This window comes from Vitis riparia, chromosome 12 (assembly GCF_004353265.1).
Source record: "Vitis riparia cultivar Riparia Gloire de Montpellier isolate 1030 chromosome 12, EGFV_Vit.rip_1.0, whole genome shotgun sequence".
NCBI lineage: Eukaryota > Viridiplantae > Streptophyta > Magnoliopsida > Vitales > Vitaceae > Vitis > Vitis riparia.
This window is the reverse complement of record NC_048442.1, coordinates 8851611-8870337: the sequence shown is the minus strand read 5'-3', so window position 1 is coordinate 8870337 and position 18727 is coordinate 8851611. Positions and strand designations below refer to the sequence as shown.

General features: G+C 36.8%; 1 protein-coding gene across 2 annotated transcripts; it reads right to left on the bottom strand.

Moving 5' to 3' along the window:
* Nucleotides 1-4449: 4449 nt before the first annotated feature.
* LOC117926735 (proteinaceous RNase P 1, chloroplastic/mitochondrial-like) lies at nucleotides 4450-18721 on the bottom strand. 2 transcript variants are annotated; one of them, XM_034845994.1, is made up of 6 exons: nucleotides 17417-18718; nucleotides 10012-10101; nucleotides 9755-9936; nucleotides 6175-6295; nucleotides 4961-5029; nucleotides 4450-4874 (listed from the first exon to the last, which is right to left on the bottom strand). In XM_034845994.1, exons 1-6 carry the CDS (start codon nucleotides 18566-18568, stop codon nucleotides 4752-4754), a joined length of 1737 nt encoding a protein of 578 aa, XP_034701885.1. In that variant the 5' UTR covers nucleotides 18569-18718; the 3' UTR covers nucleotides 4450-4751. The 2 variants fall into 2 exon arrangements, with proteins under 2 accessions (XP_034701885.1, XP_034701887.1); XM_034845996.1 differs by lacking the exons at nucleotides 4450-4874; nucleotides 4961-5029 and adding an exon at nucleotides 5043-5549 and having other exon boundaries at nucleotides 17417-18721.
* Between the last annotated feature and the right edge of the window lie 6 nt (nucleotides 18722-18727).

The following is an 18727-nucleotide window of genomic DNA, read 5'->3' as shown; positions in this document are numbered from 1 at the left end:
GGGGTGGAAGTATCCCTACATATAAGGATCAACCAATGTTGGTAATCAGTCAATGTGGGACATTGGACTTTTGTTCATCCTATGCCAGACACTCTCACTCAGTTTTAAGGCCCACATCAACTAGCTCGAAATGAGTAAGGTCAAACCTCGTTCTAATACCAAATGATGTGGGACCACTTACACTCCCAAAAGCTTAAGCTAATGAGGGGTAGATGTCAACCTACATATAATGCCCAATCAACATTGGTAATCAGTCAATGTAGCACATTGGACATCTGTCCATCGTGTTAGAAAGCAACCAAAACTATTAGTGAAGCAATAGGAAAGTCAATGCATTTGAGCCAAAATGTTACCCTCCCAGATTTTGAGCTAGAATTTGTTGTGCAAGCTGAGAGTTTTAAGTTTTAAGACACCATAGAATTTACCGTTGCCCATGAAAGATTGATCAGTAAAGTTTCCAAAAGGTCCTCCAGTAGGAACTTTGCCACTTAGCATGTTGAAAGAGAGATTCAGATGCTTTGAGAGAGTGACGCTTCTTCTCCAATGACTCAAAAATGATGCCCAATAGTTTGTTGGAATAGAGATCCAAAGATTCTAAAGTAGTCAACTCTCACTGATGCCATCAGGAATACTACCTTGAAATGCATTGTCTGACAAGTTGAGATGCCTTAACATCTTTAGATTTGATATTTTGGTGGGAATGCTTTCAGGTAGTTGATTTTTGGATTAGATCAAATGTTCCTGCCACCGTTAGATTTTCAATCTGTGGAGGAGGATATCCCGTTTATAGAGTTGGAATGCTTTTGTTAGTATTTTTACTTGAAGTGTTGTTAGTAGAAGTGTTTTCTTTAAAAATATTTTTGGAAGAATCACATATTCAGTGTTTCTCTGAAAGCACTATAAGTGATTTTTCAACTTTTTGAAAGTGTTTTTTAAATTTTGCGCTTAATTTTTCTTTAAAAACACTTTTTAGATTAGAAGTGCTTTTTAAAGATAATATTAAACTTACTCTTCAGGATAGATTGAAAAGCCAAAGACTATTGAGGTTCCACATGGATTAGGAAATTGCTTTTGCATTGTGCTAAGATGCCCTCTTGCAAAAGTAGTTCGGTGACCTAAACTTGAGGCCAATAGAAGATGGCAAGGCTCCAATCAAGTCATCGCCACCTATCTCTAGTGTTGGCTAGTCACTCAAGTTAGGAATTGTGATTGGGAGGCTACCTTTGATCTGAAGTCCAATAGAATTTGGTTGTGCACTATTCATAGGATTTACAGACCTTGTCAAAGACGATAGGAAATAGAGTTCCATTTGGGATGGATCATTGCTGCAAATTGACTGTCCAAGGAATCGTAAATTGCCCAAAATCATGGGAAGTGGGCCCTTGAAGAGATTGTTTGATAGCTCTAATAAAATGAGCTTTGAAGTATTGGAGATAGAGAATTTGGAATATAGTTCTTTCTCTTATTTTGTTTTTCTTAGTTGATGAGTGGCAGAAGGCCGAGGGCCTTCGGTTGTATTGGACTTACTTGTTTGAAGCAAATGCAGGTGGGAAGGAGAATCCTTCATTCTAATTTGATGTTTGAATGAGCTTAGACAAACATTTTCAATACTTGGGTTGAAATTGGGTTAAGTTTTCTCAATTCAAGCTTAATTTGGGTTAGGGTCAGACCAAGGTTTGGACAATCCGAGCCTAAGTCGAACTTGATTTAATGTTCTTATAATATTTATTATCTTGTATAATAATATTCAATTTTTTGATATTTTAAAGAAAAAATCGAAATACAATTATGTTATATACTTTTTCATTTTTTAGAAAGATATGTAAGTTAATTTTACTTTTAAATTGTTCTCTTGAAGTTTGTATTATTTACTATTTAAATTTTGGTATAAATATATAGAAAAAAAGTTTTTTAAAAACCATTATGGATGAATTTTGAATCATACAACTCAACTAAATCGAGTCTAATTCAATCAACTTGGGTTTAATTCAAGTTTAGTTTGACCAATCCAAATTCAACTTGACTTTAAAAAAATAATATTGAATTGGATTTGGATTGAATATCTCAGGTTAAAGGTTGAATTTGATTGATTATCTTTTAATTCATATTGGGTTTGGTTAACCATTAACCCGAACAACCCGCCTAAATTGTTGTCATACTTTGTATTATGCAGTTGAAGGTGGTAATGCTTTCCTAAATATGCTTATAACTTTCCACTACTTACACAGCATATCACTATGCATTTTGTATTTGTTTTTTCCATACACTTGGCTTCACCAACACTCTAGGTCCCCACATTAGACATCACAGACTCGCCATTCCTTTACCCTCCTCTTACTTAGTGGAATGGGTTTTGGATTATTAATCAACTATGCCTCAAAAGATATGATGCCATTTATGATCAACAAAAATTGACTATTACAATATAATTATCAACTAAATAAATTATTATTTTCTTATTAGAGAATAAATCTAACATCTTCAAATCTAAATTTGGATATTTATCAAATTTTTAAATCCAAGTTCAAAATTTGAATTTCCTTGGGTACAATTTCAAGTCTTAGACACTTTAGTTCGAGATGAAGTATTCAAATACTCAAATTTGTGCTATTGCTTTTTGTGGGGAAAAATAAGAGGGCATGATAGAGATTCAGTCATGGAGCTCCCAAAAATTGAACCACTAGGAAAATTGTTTACCCCAAAACCTAAGGGTGCACAAATTCATCGTACCCAAAAATGAGGATCATGAAAAAAGAAGCCCTTCAAACTTGCAAGTTCGCTTGACCGATCAACCTAGACCTAAGAAATAGAGTCCAACTGTTCTTGTTCCCATGTGCCCAAAAATCAACAAACCCAATAGCAGACTACCGACAAAAAAACTTTTTTTTTAGTCCAACAAATGACAGAATGAAATTTCAGTTATTTTATAAAAAATTTAGCTTCTTCAAGTCAATTAATATCAAAAGTTTCCAAATTAAATTGGTTTTAGAGTAGTAACATGTTATGATCGGGTGATAAAGAATTTTGGTTTATTTTACATAATTAAAGAAGTAAATTAATTCATTTTAATTAAAAAATGATTAACCATTATCAATTTTTTTAAAGAATGTAAATTTATTCCTTTATAACTAAATATATTTGTATTTGATAGTATCTATAAAAATATTATTATTCTTTTTTAACAAAAAATAATTATGTTTTTGTTATAATATTGATATTTTATTTTAATACCGGTACGCTACTCTTAATATTTCAAGACTCTTTGTCAACAAAATCATCAAGCCATGGACCTAAGAAGAAGAAAGATAAGGTTAGTCTACAAAATTTTCTTGCTTCCTTGGACCTTCACCTATTCCCTGCTGAATTGTTCCATAAACTCGTTCAATGAAATTAAAATCCAAATTGTCCAAACCTCTTGAGCTAATAGTCATTTAGAAGAAGACATTATTATTATTATTATTATTATTATTAAATATTAACATGCAAGGGGTACACTTATGAACTTGAAAAGCAAGGGTAAGAAGAAGACAAATAGGGATAGGGTATACTTATGAACTTATGAAAACCAAGGGGTGTTGATTTTTGTCTTTTCCATCTTTTTGTAACTTATCAAAAAGATTCTCTTTTAGAGGACTTATAATCCATTGTAGCCCACCTTTTGCATAATTTTTGTATAAATTTTGAGTTCAAGTAGTTTATACAAAATTACATTTTATGTCATATTGAATATGTATTTAAGAAGGTTTGGGATTTGTAGCACCTTATAAACTCATAGGGTGCAAGTAGGTTTATAAAAGGAAGAGAAAAGTATATGAAAAAGTTGATACATATAAGGATGGGATTGTCATAAAGGGTTATAATTAGAAATATGATTTCTACTATGGGGAAACTTTTTTGTCGATCGTCATATTCAAAACCATTGGAATACTTTTAAATTGTGATGCTTCTTGTTTATGAAATATGAAGAATATATGTCAGAATAACATTTTTAAACGACTATTTGGATGAAAGCATCTATAAGATGCAACTAAACGGTTTCATAGCAAAGGGTTAGGAGCATTTGGTATGCAAGTTGTATAAATCCATTTATAGATTAAAACAAACATTTAGTTTATGTAATAAGTATTTTGATCAAGAAGTTAAGACTTTTGGCTTTGATCAAAACAATAATGAGTTTGATAAATACCTTGTTTTATTTAAAAAGATAAATACCTTGTTTTGTTTTTCTCCTCGTTCCACAAACTATTGTTTTTTAAGTGTGTTTCAAATGATAGGTTTGAGCAGAGAAGAAAAGAAATTTTGAAACATTAGTTTGGGATGATTTGAATGAGTTTTCAATGAGGATTGGATTGAGTGAGATTAGTAGATGTAGGTTTTAAAATTTTAGAGGATCCATTTGTAACTTTAATGTTGTCTCAAAATTGCTAAGGAGACAATTTTGCCCCAAAATTCACTGGTTGAAACCATTTCACTTTGAACAAGACTTACACTCATGTTTGTAAATACTATAATTGGGCCTCAAATAAGTAAATTTTAAATTTGAATTTAAAATAAAATAATGGCACAATAAAATACATATTTTAGTTACAACTGAGCTAAAAAGAAAGCAAAGAATGCTTGAGAGCAATTGCAGTCTTTTGAATTACATATCCCGGGAAGCCCCCTCTCTCTGGCCCTGGAAGCAATAACCATTAACCATTCCCTTGAGGATCTCAAGGTTGTAGAGTTGGCTTATGCACATTTTTCAGACTTCACTCTAAATGCTGAGGATGCCGATGGTTTTTCCTGGTTCTGGTGGCACATAGCCACCGTCTCGGGGTCTCAAGGTCGTCGCCTGTGACAGTTGGTACATGCCAACTACCCTGTTCTGACTCCTACATTTTACATAAAAAGTTTATCAGCAACTTCAGATACATATAGATGGGTTACTGCAGAAAACCACGTTCTCAGTTCATCAAACCTGGATAACAATTGAATATGGAGGTGGCATGTGGAGAACAGGGCCACGCCTAGTCATCGTCAGCCTAACCTGGAAAATATCAACAGAATGACACAATTAAGCATTTTGTTTAATTGTGATTACCAACCACATTTTGCCTGGACGAAAGAGCTCTGTTTCATCTCTGAAATGTTGAGCTCAATAAAGCTAGGGGAGCTTCAAGAATAGGTGAAAAACAAGAGTTAAGACATGATTGAATCACTGAGATTTCGTAGTAGTGTGATTGGATTGATTTGGTTCTCCTCATAGGCTGCATCAAGAGGAAGGAAAACACTATTATGGACCATCAGCAAGGAAGGTGGGATTAAAGTCATACAATGCGGCTCAAGGAGGATGCCTGAGTGCTGTTGATCAAAAAGGGATAATGCCAGTGAGCATTTTTGGTCCATAGGCTTGAGCAATTATATCCACAAGGCCACCAAATCCTACTGATTGGGTGTATTCGCTCATTGCTTTGCTACAGCTTTGAGGATGACGAGTTTAGTGGTGATTTACACACCATCACCCATAGAGGTATGTGATTTTAGGATTGGCAGATGGAGAACTTCATCTGAGTAACAGAAGTTCAGAGTTAGTTCATAAGGGCAAAAAGCTCACCTTCAGTGATGGAAGTCAGCAATCAACAATTCATTTGTACACATTGCCTTCTTTCAAAGTCATGGTAATGGTATGTGGTAAATAAATTTGGACATCTCCAAAGCAATTCTCCAAAAGGCTGCCAGAGATGATAAAGGTGACTACCAGTAGAGTGTTTACTTAGAATTCCTCATGACTGATACCAAGGTTGAAGATGATAGAAAGAGTTTGGGTTGGGCTCAATTCAAGAGGCTTAAACCTAAGTGCGTTGGGTTGCTAAATGTAGGTTATACTAAATAACGAAATAAATAAATAAAATAAAATGATTTAGCTTAGTACATCAGGTTAAACTCAGGTTCAGAGGAATGAGTTTCCTCAAAATCAGGTGGGATCTACACCTGTTCTGATCCCAAAAGACAAGTATACACTAAAATCAGAATCCAAAGGAAAGGGAATGACTCCCTTTCATTTCATTCCTCTGGAATGGAGTAATCGAAATCCAAAGGAAAGGGTCATGCAGATGCATTTTTGTATGAAGTCTCTCCAGAGTGCTAAAACCTAAAATTATAGGGAGGGGGGGGGAAGGGGGAATGCAATACCTGATGCTTTTCCTTCCATCTAGGAAAAAAGCTAGTTCCAAGCAGCTGGAACAAATGATCTCGCATCTCATCATTTGTCACTAGCAAGCAGTTACAATTAACAGCAGCATATAACCAGTACCTGTAAATAGCAACGAAACTTTTTTGGTGAAAGCAAACTTGAGCTGTGAGAAGGGTTTAGATTTAACTTACATGTGCTCACATATGTGTAAAGACTATATATATATATATATATTCTTACTGAAAAATTTATAACTGCACACATGCATCTGCATGCATAAAAGATAAGAGGTGGTGCAAACATTCAACCACTGTAGCTTTAACTAAAACTTTTCAAGCATGCAAAAGATTTAATAGTTTAGTTTATACAACAAAGCTGTAGTCTTAACTCCACTCATGCATGCTGTTGAGCAGTAAAAACTCCATTAGAGTGTTACCACTTACAATAAAGTCATGTTGGTTTTTTTTTTTGAAAGTCTTAAAGCAAATTACTTAAACTCAAAACATTTTAGAGTGTTTTTAACAATTTTGACTTCATGGATAAAGTGAATTTTTTTTTTTAATTTTTACCTTAATGCAAAATTTCACTTTTTCTCTTTTATCTTTTCAAACTTTAACTTTTACAATTGTCAAACCTAATTTTTCTCTCAAAATAAAACCAAAATCATTTTTGAAAAATTATATTAATTCTTGACCTAAAAATAAATCAAACTATCAAAATTTTATGTAATTTGACTGAGAAGTAAATTTATAATAAATTGGCAAAGTTATCATCAAGAAAACCCGAATATAATTGGCATATTAACCATTTTCTCTCTTATTTCTCAAGCAAATTTTTAGATCTAATTTTTTTGAAAGAATACTTAATAATGAAACCAATATCAGAATCACTTAATTTGGATAAGAAAGAATTTAAAACAAATCCACAAAGTTCTAACACCAAAACAAAGAATCAACTACATGCAGTCACTATTTTTGTCTAATAGCTCATCCAATTCTCAATAAAATTAAACTCCTTAAATTTCTGTACGTTCCTTATTCAAAAACGAAAACAATACTAAAATCATAAAATTTGGATCAGAAATGAATTTACTATATTTTTTCAAAGTTCATTTCTTTAAAATATAACAAAATTGAAAGAAATTAACAATCATCATTTAAATGAAATTTCTACAATGAAAAATGCAAAACATGACTCACAGTCACCTAATTATTCACTTTCTGCAATTAAAACTCTAAAACACAACTCACACTCATCTGAATATTCGCTAGAATCAACAATTTAAATTAATTTAAAAAAAATAAAAAGTCAAGATTTGTAATCTTCCTCGAACTGAAATTTTTTTAAAATTAATGAATATAATGAATAAATGATGCAAGCAAGGCTCACAAGTTGCTAGATATCCTAACAAAGGGTAATGTGATATTTACAGAGATTATAATGTAGCAAAAACTAGATAGCTTGGAGACAAACATGCCATATGTATGTGTCAAAAGACAAATCCTTGTGTAGCAGCACACAGATACAGCAAGAGCACAACAATGTGCACACATGTGCAATAACATATGAGTTGGCTGGTGGCTAGTTCATTTAAAGTTTTAGAATAACAATGGCATACTTGGAAGAAGGTAGCAAATATAGTGATTGTATACACAACTACATAGTCTCATTAGAGTTTTATATATTAGAACAATATTACTTTGTTTAAGACATGTATATACTTTGATGCTTTGATTGCATTCTTGACACATGCAGGCCCATTCATACAAAAATAAATAAAATAAAATTATGAACAAAGTTGAAGAGCATCTGACACATCCAGGAGTTCACAGAGAGATTCATGTGAGGCGCTGACATGGCTCTTTGGAAATGGCCATACTAGAAGTAATAGATATTAAGTTACAAATCCAGTGACATAGCATACTGAGTCTTTCCTGTGCAGCAACAGCTTTCTAGGTAGACAAACAAATTTTCTAGAAACAGCAGAAGAGGTGTAACTCCATATACACTGATAACTAAACATATTTAATAATAGTTTTTCTGGAGAGTTATTATTAAATTAAACATATTTATTAATAACTCTCAAGAAAAAATTATAATTGCTTCTCAAATCACAACAAATTAAATCAAACCACAGAAAATGCACCAGATGGGTGCCATGCAGACATCCACTAAAATGCCAACTAAGCCACCGTATTAACAAATCTATTCATAGCCTATGTAGCCAATGCTTTGAAGAGGAGAAAATGTACTTATGAGGGGTGCAACACCAATGGTCCAAAGGGGTAGTTACTGAGGCTATATTAAGGCATGAAATAATCTCTATTGCGAGTTAGGCACAACAGACTAAGAGAAACACACTTTGGCTAGGATATGGAAAAAGGGAAAAATAGAGAGCTCGGGAATGTTAAGTGCATTATAGGTGAAAATCAAAGAGTTTTAGTAATTGATAATTGAGGATTGGATAAAAGAAAAGTGAACAAATTATTTTTATTTGTTTAATGAAAACCAAAGACGACACCTAACTCTAAAATTAAATAATTCAGTTCAGGATAGGAATTAAAGGTATTTTCAAATAATTGGTAGGCATAAAGTTCAAAGATGCCTTATTTTCACTGAAGGTGACTTTCTTACATGGCTGGTGGCAAGGACTTAGAATCGTTGTTCAATGTTTATTTAGATGTTCTAAATAGGTACATTATGACGTCTAAAGAAGTAGTGGAATAAGTAGATCACTAATTTCTACATGGTAGAGAAGCTTTGGAGTTTTGGAATTTTTGTTCTCCATTTATGGAGTTTGATGAATTGTAGCTCACACATCTAATGATTTTGTGGTGGGGCGGTGGATGAAGTCTGAGAACAAAAGGACTAGGAGAGGTGCACGCATGTTTTGCATGCAAAGAGAGGAACTATAGGAAATCTAGGAGATACTTTCTGTTATTCAAATATTTCTGTTTTGTTTAAATAATAAATCTGATAATTGATTATATCAGATTCTAGGAGCTAGTTACTGTTCTTTTAAATTATTGTTTAGAGTTTATATTTAAATCCTTTCACCTGTTTTTTAGGCATTAGGTTGTTAGCTGAGTTTGATTAAGTCTCCAAGTTTCTAGGCGGCAGAATTGTTAGCTATTCTCTAGCTATCTATTTAAATAGTTGTGCTGTCCAGCTTTGTAAACAATTTTGAATTTCTGAGACACCAGTTCGGTTCAAGAACAATAAACTTTCTGAACAAAATGACTTCTCCATTTTCAAGCCGAAACATGTTGACTCTGAAAGATTCTTCTTTAGATAAAGAACAATGAGTTAGGAATGATTATGCTTTTTATGGATTTTTTAAATTTCTCTTACATGTTGATTTTCAAATTCTCTTTATCCAACGTGGGCAAACATGGTCGCTTTTGAGCTTGTTTATTAATATATTTATTTATCAAATCCTTATAGGAAACCCACTCAGTCCAGCATCATGATCCACAGAGGACAGAATATAGATGATGCAAGAATATAAAAGCAAAAGAAAATAAACTGCATTAGGAAAAAGTGTGCAAACCATATGTGTTTGAAAAAACAAGGTCCTACCAATCATCATTTGAACCAGCAGGTGTAGCATAAAGTGCACCAGATTTTTTCCAACTCTGTATCAACTTCTCGTTATTGGGATTCTGAGCAGGACCACCAGTTACACGACTTCTATGCAAGATAACAAGTGGTAATCGCTTTGATGGACTTATTTGACGTAAGCGATTTACAACAGAGTTAAGCTGCAACCAAATGAAATCATTAAGCTGCTAAAAAGGAAATTGTCAACATACAGCTTAAACTCAGAAAATGCTAACCTCGAAAAAGCTGAAGCTCTTTTGATTGATCAGGCTCACATTGGCACCATCTACCACTGCATCAAATGGACCATGCCGCTGAAGCCACTCCTGAATGAGTTCACCTTCTAAATTAGTCAGGATCGGACTGGCAATTGTTTTATGAATCACTTGCCTGAAGCATAAACAAGTAGCAAATATCGGCCATCGACTATGACAATAAACACATTTTCAGCAATAACATGATGAACTATGAGTATATTGATCTCTTAAATTAGACCAATGAAATATATCTAAGCTAAAATTGTTTGCTCATGTCAATATAAAACCTGAATATTTTATTGACAACTTAATCACAAGACCAAAAAAATAAAAATTAAGTATTGATAACTTGAATCATTAAAGTTTCGCTAGCATAAACCTAGGTAACAAAGCACTGCTAGAAAACTAGGAATATTTTTGTCTGATCAGAGAAACAACTCATCAAAACTGAATTAGAATTGACTTCCTAAAAACAGTTCTCAAGTCATGGACTAGGATTTCCTCGCACTACTTCACAAAACCCTGGTGAGAGATGAATGGAGATCAGAGGAGTGTTTCTACCAACATGAGTTTGTACATTGATACAAATTTTATTAAGGGTGATAGACATTAGTGAAAAAGACAAGAATAGAGATGGTAAATGCAAGGCAGAGTAAGGGGAAAACATATTCAAGGTCTGAGCTACTGGACACGTAAGTTTCAAAACCCCATTGACACCAATAGGGATGTTAGAGAACTCTCAGGAAATAGAACCACAAAGAAACTGAGCACAGATGTTATCCCGTATTAATCAGTCAATGTCCTCTTGCTTAAAAGATCTTGGTGATCCAAACAATCCAAATGTTAGTTGTGTAGCACAATCTCACAAGACTCTGCCCCTGGGATATCTTCCAATCAGCTAAATATAGCCATCGTATCAAAGATACCCCTTGATGTCCCCCATACAAACCCAGTTAAGGAGAGCAATCTCTAGCATAACTCCATGGCAACAAGCCAATGAAGAAAACAATAGTGACTTGCCGCACTCCCTACATGAGAACAAGCACTTCAAGAAAGGGAAGGAGTACTTCAAGGATCTTGCAAAGAAAAAAAATGATTTCATGTGGGTTGATGAGAAGGATGGAGATGCAATTGAGCTTGCATTCAGTAAGAAGAAGATAGAAGAAAGGAAGAATTGGCTTTGGCAGTTTCAGCCTGGAACCTACCTTGATCAGAAGGAGAAACTCATAAAGTAAAGTGACTTTGTCAACAAGGAGCTTATATTGTTTTCTATGGCAGATCTTCAGAGGTCTATTCCTTCAATGTTTGATAGCCTGAAACCAGGTCAAAGGAAGATTCTTTTTTGCTCTTTCAAGTGTAACTTTGTCAAAGAAGCGAAAATTGCTCAGTTTTCTGGTTATGTGTCTGAGCATTCCGCTTACCATCGTGGTGAGCAGTCTATTGCTAGCACCATTATTGGCATGGCACAGGACTTTGTGGGCAGCAACAACATAAACCTTCTTCTACCAAATGGTCAATTTGGAACTCCTCATCAGGGGGGGAAAGATCATGCAAGTGCAAGGTACATATACACTCGACTTTCTCCAATCACACGGTTCCTGTTCCCAAAGGATGATGATGTCCTACTAGACTACTTAAATGAAGATGGACAATCTATTGAACCCACTTGGTATGTCCCAATTATTCCAATGGTTATAGTCAATGGTAGTGAAGGCATTGGACCGAGTGGCGCTCTTCCACCCAAATTATAACCCAAGCGATATTATTGCAAATGCGAGACGCTTGTTGAATGGTGAGATGATGGAGCCTATGGATCCATGGTACAGAGGATTCAGGGGAACTATTGGGAAAATGGACCCAACAAAGCAAGAAGCAGTTGGCTACACTGTTAAAGGAATAATAGAAGAAGTTAAAGAGACAACACTCAGGATTACAGAGTTGTCCATCAGGAAATGGACTCAGGATTACAAGGAATTTCTGGAGTCCATTATGACAGGGAATGATAAAATCAAGGATCCTTTCATCAAGGATTACAAAGAGCACAATGATGGCACAACAGTAACATTATAATGTCTGAAGAGAACTTGCTCATGGCCAAACAGGAGGGTTTGTCGCAGAAATTCAAGCTCACCACTAAAATCTCCACAAGTAACATGCACCTGTTTGACTCAAATCAAATGGCACAATGTTGAAATCCAAGTCTGTCGAAATTGCTGTTGCTGGGGCAACTGATGATACAGAAGAAGCTGACGAAAACACAGATGTGGTCAGCAAAGGAGTAAGGGCCACTGATTATGAATACCTACTGTCCATGGCAATTGGAACCTTGACGCTTGAGAAGGTGCAAGAGCTGTGTGCTGATGGGGATAAGCTAAACAAAGAAGTTGATGATTTGAAGAAGGCAACTCCAAAGGCTTTATGGATGACAGATCTTGATGCCCTTGAGAGGGAACTTGATGAGCAAGACAAAAATGATGCCCGTGCAGAGGAGGCTAGAATGGAGTTGAAGAGCAGGGTAATGGGTAAAGCTGGTAATAAGGTTACTAGACAGGCTGAAGAACCCCCGAAAGAACAATAAGAAGGCCAACAATGCTGCACTCACCGCTGAAACCATGAATGTGTCAGCTAGCTCTGCAATGGAAATGGAGAGTGTTCCTGAGGTGGTGAAACCAAAGGGCAGGGCCGCTCCAAGGAAGGCCCCAGCCAAAAAGAAGGAAATGCCCACTTCAGTTCTGAAGGATTAGGATGATGATGAAGTACTTGAGTTGAAGGAACAACTTGCTGCTTATAACCTTGAGTCTTCTCCTGATGGATCTGCAGCTATGGAAACTGAGGTGCCTCAAGTGCCAGCAGCTAAGAAGAAAGAACCCAGTAGAAGGGCTGCAACACAGAAAAAGCCCTTGGCCTCTCTCACAGAAATTTCTGATGATGATGAAGATGACAAATATTTTGAGGTTAAAAGAAGTAGCTGTCCTGGATGCAAAAAAGAAGGGAAGAAGAAAACCAGCTGCAAATGCCAAGGAAGCACCTGCTAAGCCTCCGCTGCTGCTGCAAACAACGAGAGAGGAGTAGCCAACAAGCAGCAGCCTCAACTACTGGGCCAGACACTGCTAACGGAAATCTTCAAACCGTCAGAGACTTTGGGAATCTCTCCAGAGAAGAAGGTGAGGAAGATGAGGTCATCACCATTTAACAAAAAAAAGTGGATCTGTGCTGGGCAGGAGTACTTGGGAAGACAAGACAACTGAGACCAAAGAAAATTTGGGGACTCTGCTTCTACTTCAAACATAGCTCAGGAGGGGAATCAAATGAAGTTGTGATACCAGCTAGGACTAGATCACAGAGGGTGATTCGTGTCCGGACATGGTATGTGCTGAGTGACTCTGAAAGTGACCGACCAACTGATGATTCAGACTTTGATGGAGAAGATGACTAGATATATGGTAGAGTGGTTGGTTAGTTTAAGTCTGGAGGGAAGGCAAACTGAGTGCGGACAACAAATCAATGATTGCATTATAAAAATTAAATTTTTTTTCCTAGTTTTCCATAACCGAAACAAGCACATCAATACAAGATATCATTTTATTAGAGGGTGCATTATGAAAAATGAAGTGCAATTAAAATTTACAAAATCTCAAGATCAAATTATGAATATTTTTACCAAGCCTCTCAAGTTGAAGATTTTAGAAGGTTAAGAATGCTACTTGGAGTCACAAATCAACTTTAAGGGTAGAAACTTTCTAAATATTAGAATAGATTCAGTTTCTAAAAGATAAGGGTGAATATTTTATTTTGAGTTATTATTTTAATTTCTATTTTTGAGTTACCAAGTTCGTATATATATACATATATTATTAGGAGTTTCTATTTTGTTAAGTATGAGTATCTATAAATAAGAGATTATGTAATATTTGAATAAGAGAAAGTAGTGAAATACAATAAATTTTTAATTCTCCCCTATTTTATCTTCTTTGTAATTGTTTGTGTTTCTCTATCAACCCTATTTCTCCAACACAACCACCATCAAGTATCTCTCCCATTGATTATTTGCATATGGGTGCTGAATATTCTTGTCTTTGTGCTGCTATATATACTTATGATAAGGGGCTAACTTTTACAGGTCTAGAACCAATCCTCTGATAATCACTTTTCCTTGTTTCTGCCACACACACAATCAGGGACAGAGCTCGGAGACTGAACAGGAAGAAAGATGTCCTATGCCTTATTTTGTCATATCCTCCTTTCAGCTCGGCAATCAAAAAGAGTCACGAAGGTTGGATTCTTGATGTTTTGGTGATTAATCAAAAACGAAGAGAAGCAGTTTACAGGAAGAAAGAAATCGTTGTTTCAGAGCTCTCTCCTAGAATCAGTCTACTGCTTGATCATTCAATCCATGATATTGAAGCTTATGTTCGACCAGACATCATTGAGGAGATGCAAAGGGAGACTAAATGGGGTAGAACACCTACTACAAAAGGGTGCAATTTGGCTATTGATTTTGCTGTTTGCCAAATTTTACAAGATATAGAAATTCCCAAATTTCAGAGGATTTTGATCTGTGGCACAGATGATGCAGGCCTCCTCACGTCAAGATTGAAGAATCTACAGCAAGAAAAGGGTATGTTTGATCTTGTCATTCACGTTAAGGCCTCTTCTTGTAAAAGTGCTAGAGATATTGAAGATGTCGTTGCAAGAGAACTGGGTCTCTCAACATCCAGCAGACAGGAAGTGGATGGATTGCTGACAAGCAAAAGCTTTTTGATCCTTCTTGACGATGTTGATCTTGCTCCATCAACAAATCTGAATGACGTGGGGACCAATTGGTGGAACTCGAAGAAGTTTCAAAAGATGGTTTGTACAACTGGCTCTATGGAAAGGAGAGCTGATTACACAGAAGCCGATCTGGAGATTAGGTTGGTGGATCATCTGTTCACATGGAAGTTATTTTGTATGGAAGTTGGCAATGTTGTTCATTTTTCAGGCATCCAACGCCTTGCAATACGCATGGTCAAAGAGTGCAAGGGTCATTTACTTGTCATTGTTTTAATGGCAAGAGCCTTGAGAGGTATTAATGAGGTTCACACATGGGAATGTGCATCTCTTGCATTGACCTTACAATCCACTCAGTTGAGAGACGACGATGTCTTGTTTAATGCCTTAGCATTCGTCTGTGGACATTTAGGGTCAGCAATGAACTGTTTGAAGTACTTAGTAGAAATGGGATGCTGGGGAGAGTTAGAGGAAGGAGATTTGATTGGCAGGTGGATCACAGACGGCTTAATTAGAAAAGTGGATGAAGGAAAAGAGAAGGTTTGGCGTCTTGTTGACGACTTCTTGTTCAGGAGGTCTACGAATGGAGATTCTTCTTTTGTCAAAATGCACAGTAAAATCCCTGAGGTCTTGCTAAAGATGTTAGGACTTAAAAGAGAGTCGCTATTTCTTTGGCTAGGGGGAAAGGGATTAACTGAACCACCAAGAGACGAGGCATGGGAAAAAGCCAGTGAGGTGCATTTGATGAACAATAAACTGTCTGAGCTACCAAAGAGTCCACATTGCCCTCAACTCAGGGCACTGTTCTTACAAGCCAATCATGGTCTGAGAGTTATTCCTCCAATATTCTTTGAAAAGATGCCTATCCTACAATTCTTAGACTTGTCCAACTCTACAATTAGATCTTTACCACCATCTCTTTTTGAATTGGTCGAACTCAGAATCTTCCTTCTAAGAGGATGTCAACTTCTCATGGAGTTACCACCTGAAGTTGGTAATCTCATAAAACTTGAGGTGCTTGATCTTGAAGGGACCGAAATTATAAGCCTACCTGTGAATATCAAAATGCTGACCACCCTCAAGTGCCTTAGAGTGTCCTTCTATGGGTACAGTGACCAAACTGAACAAAATAACCAATCGTCAGATACAATGATTCCCCACAACGTGTTATCAGAACTCACTCAATTGGAAGAGTTAGGCATACATGTGAATCCAGATGATGAGCAATGGGATGTGACCATGAAAGATATTGTTAAGGAAGTCCGCAGCTTCAAACACTTGGAGACTCTTAAACTTTACTTACCAGAGGTTATACTTGTGAATGAGTTCATGGGGAGTGGAACATCATCCAGAAACCTATCATTGATGAACTTCAGGTTTATCATTGGCAGCCATCGCAAGCACTTTGTATCTCGACTACCACAAGAAATTGCGGTCAAATTTGAACAGCAAGAAAGATGCTTGAAGTATGTCAATGGTGAAGGTGTCCCAATGGAAATTAAGAAGATACTCTAAGATGCTACCGCTCTGCTTTTGGAACGACATTTAACTCTTACCAAACTGTCTGAATTTGGGATTGAAAATATAATGAAGCTAGAATTTTGTGTATTGGGGGAATGTAGCAAGATTCAAACCCTTGTGGATGGAGCAGAAAATTATAGACAAGAAGATGATGATGGAGATGTTCATCAAAAAATCATACTTGGATCACTCCGATACTTGAGGCTTCACTATATGAAGAATTTAGGCAGTATATGGAAGGGGCCAATCTGGAAGGTTTGCCTATCCAGACTCTCTAGAATTGTATGCATGCCCCCAATTGAAGACCACTTTTACTTTGGCTTTGCTTGAAAATCTCAACCGTTTAGAGGAGCTTGTGGTTGAAAACTGCCTCAAAATAAACAGCTTGGTGACTCATGAAGTTCCTGCAGAACATAATCTGCTCCGCTTCAAAACATACCTTCCAAAGTTGAAGATATCACTTCATTACTTACCTAAATTGGCCAGCATTTCCAGTGGTTTACGCATTGCACCAGACTTGGAATGGATGAGCTTCTATAATTGCCCAAGCTCTTTCTAACATGGAAGTTTCTAGTAATAATTTGAAGGTGATTATTGGAGAGGTTGACTGGTGGAGGGCATTGAAGTGGCGTAAATCAGTTCTAAGGCGTAAGCTGGATTCTATATTTGTCCCCATTAAATCAGATGCTGATTTGATGACTCGGTTAGTGGAAATTGGCAATCAACTTCTAGCTCCCAAGCAAGAGACAAATCTGTCTCAACAGTCAGGTTGTTTTTCATTCTTTTTCTCTTCAAAGATAGAGTTGATCTAAATTGGGGATTTGGCTTGTTTCCCACTTGAGTTGTAATTGTAGTTGTTGATGATTACTGGAATCCTAATTGAAAGTTTAGATCAAAAAAGAAGTGAGAGACTCAACTTTTTTTTTTTTTTTGATAGGCAAATTAAAAGTAAATATATAGTAGAGCACCTAACAAGAGAGATTTAATAATCTAATCGACAATATATATGCATTTCCAAATTCATGTGTACCACAAATAACTAATTCTCCATGAATCTCAGAAACTTAGGGGAAACAGAAAGCTGGTGCCATACCTGAAACTGGACAAAATCTGCCTTAACTTCTCTCTGGCAAGCCAACTTGGTCAAAGAGCTAGCGAAGTTCTCAGTCTCCCTTGGATCAATATCAATGCAAACAAGCTTCTCGCCACACGACTGACACACACCCGCCTCATCCATCTCAGTCCTTACCACCTTCCATTCCCCTTTCCCCAGCCACCCTTGCCCATGCCAACCCCCTCCCCCTTTGACAACCCCTTCCCTCACCTTCCCCACATCCCAATTCTCCTCCCCAACTCCTGCAGCATCTTCGGAATTGAACCATCGTTCAACAACCTCAGCAGTTGATTCTGAAACCTGCCTCACAGATGCTCGCAAGCGGTGCATCATCTCATACACCCGGTCCACCCGCCGCGACTCCACACTAAGCCCAAGGAGAGCACAGAGCTCAGGTTCTTCAGCAACCACACCAGATTCCTTCATGTGGGCATCGACCTCATATGCTCTATCCGCATCCCCCTTCTTACAAAACCCAAACAGTGGTGGTCCATACGACCTCAACTTGGGGGGAATACCACAACTCTTCATCTGCTTCACCAAATTAAACGCCATTTCCGGGTCCTCCATCGCACAGGCCAACCTCGCCGCACTCGTAAATGTAGCCTCGTTAGGCTCAATCCCATCAACACCCATTTGCTTAAAAATCTCAAAACCTCTCTTCAACGCCAAATTCACCACATTCTCATCCCCATTCGACCCTGAACAAGCGCACAAATACAATAAAACGTTGTAATGGTGCTGGCTAAGCGGAACCCCTCGACTCCTAGCCTCATCATAAAGGCGAAGAGCTTCCACAACATCACCGCGCTTCGAACACATATCTAGTTTAAATCTGAGCACTCCTTCAGGCGATTCTCGCCTGGCCTTCTTCCTGGCTTTGTTGGACATTGTTTCTGCTACTGCTGATGATTCAGGAATATATTTATTGGTTGCAGAGAGAGCTAAATTCGAGAAATGCGCTGATTTGTTTATAAAAATGCGATCTTTGATGTAGGGACTGTAGGTAGTGGGTTTGAAATGGTGAGGAGAACAACCGTAGAGAAGTGAGCGTAGGCGAGTATGGCCGACATGGCAAAGTATCGGGGTTTTGGCGAAGAAAAAGGAAAGACCACCGGCGCGCGTCAGCATCACTGCCGACGATTGTTCCTCCTCTATTTCAAATAGGTGCGCGGAGAGCTTGAAAGGTGAAAAAACAAACAACAAATGGCCTGTTTAGATTAAAGGAAAAGAAAAGAAATTGTGAGCAAGCAGGGTGATAGTGGCAAGGGATAAACCCTAGACCTCAGA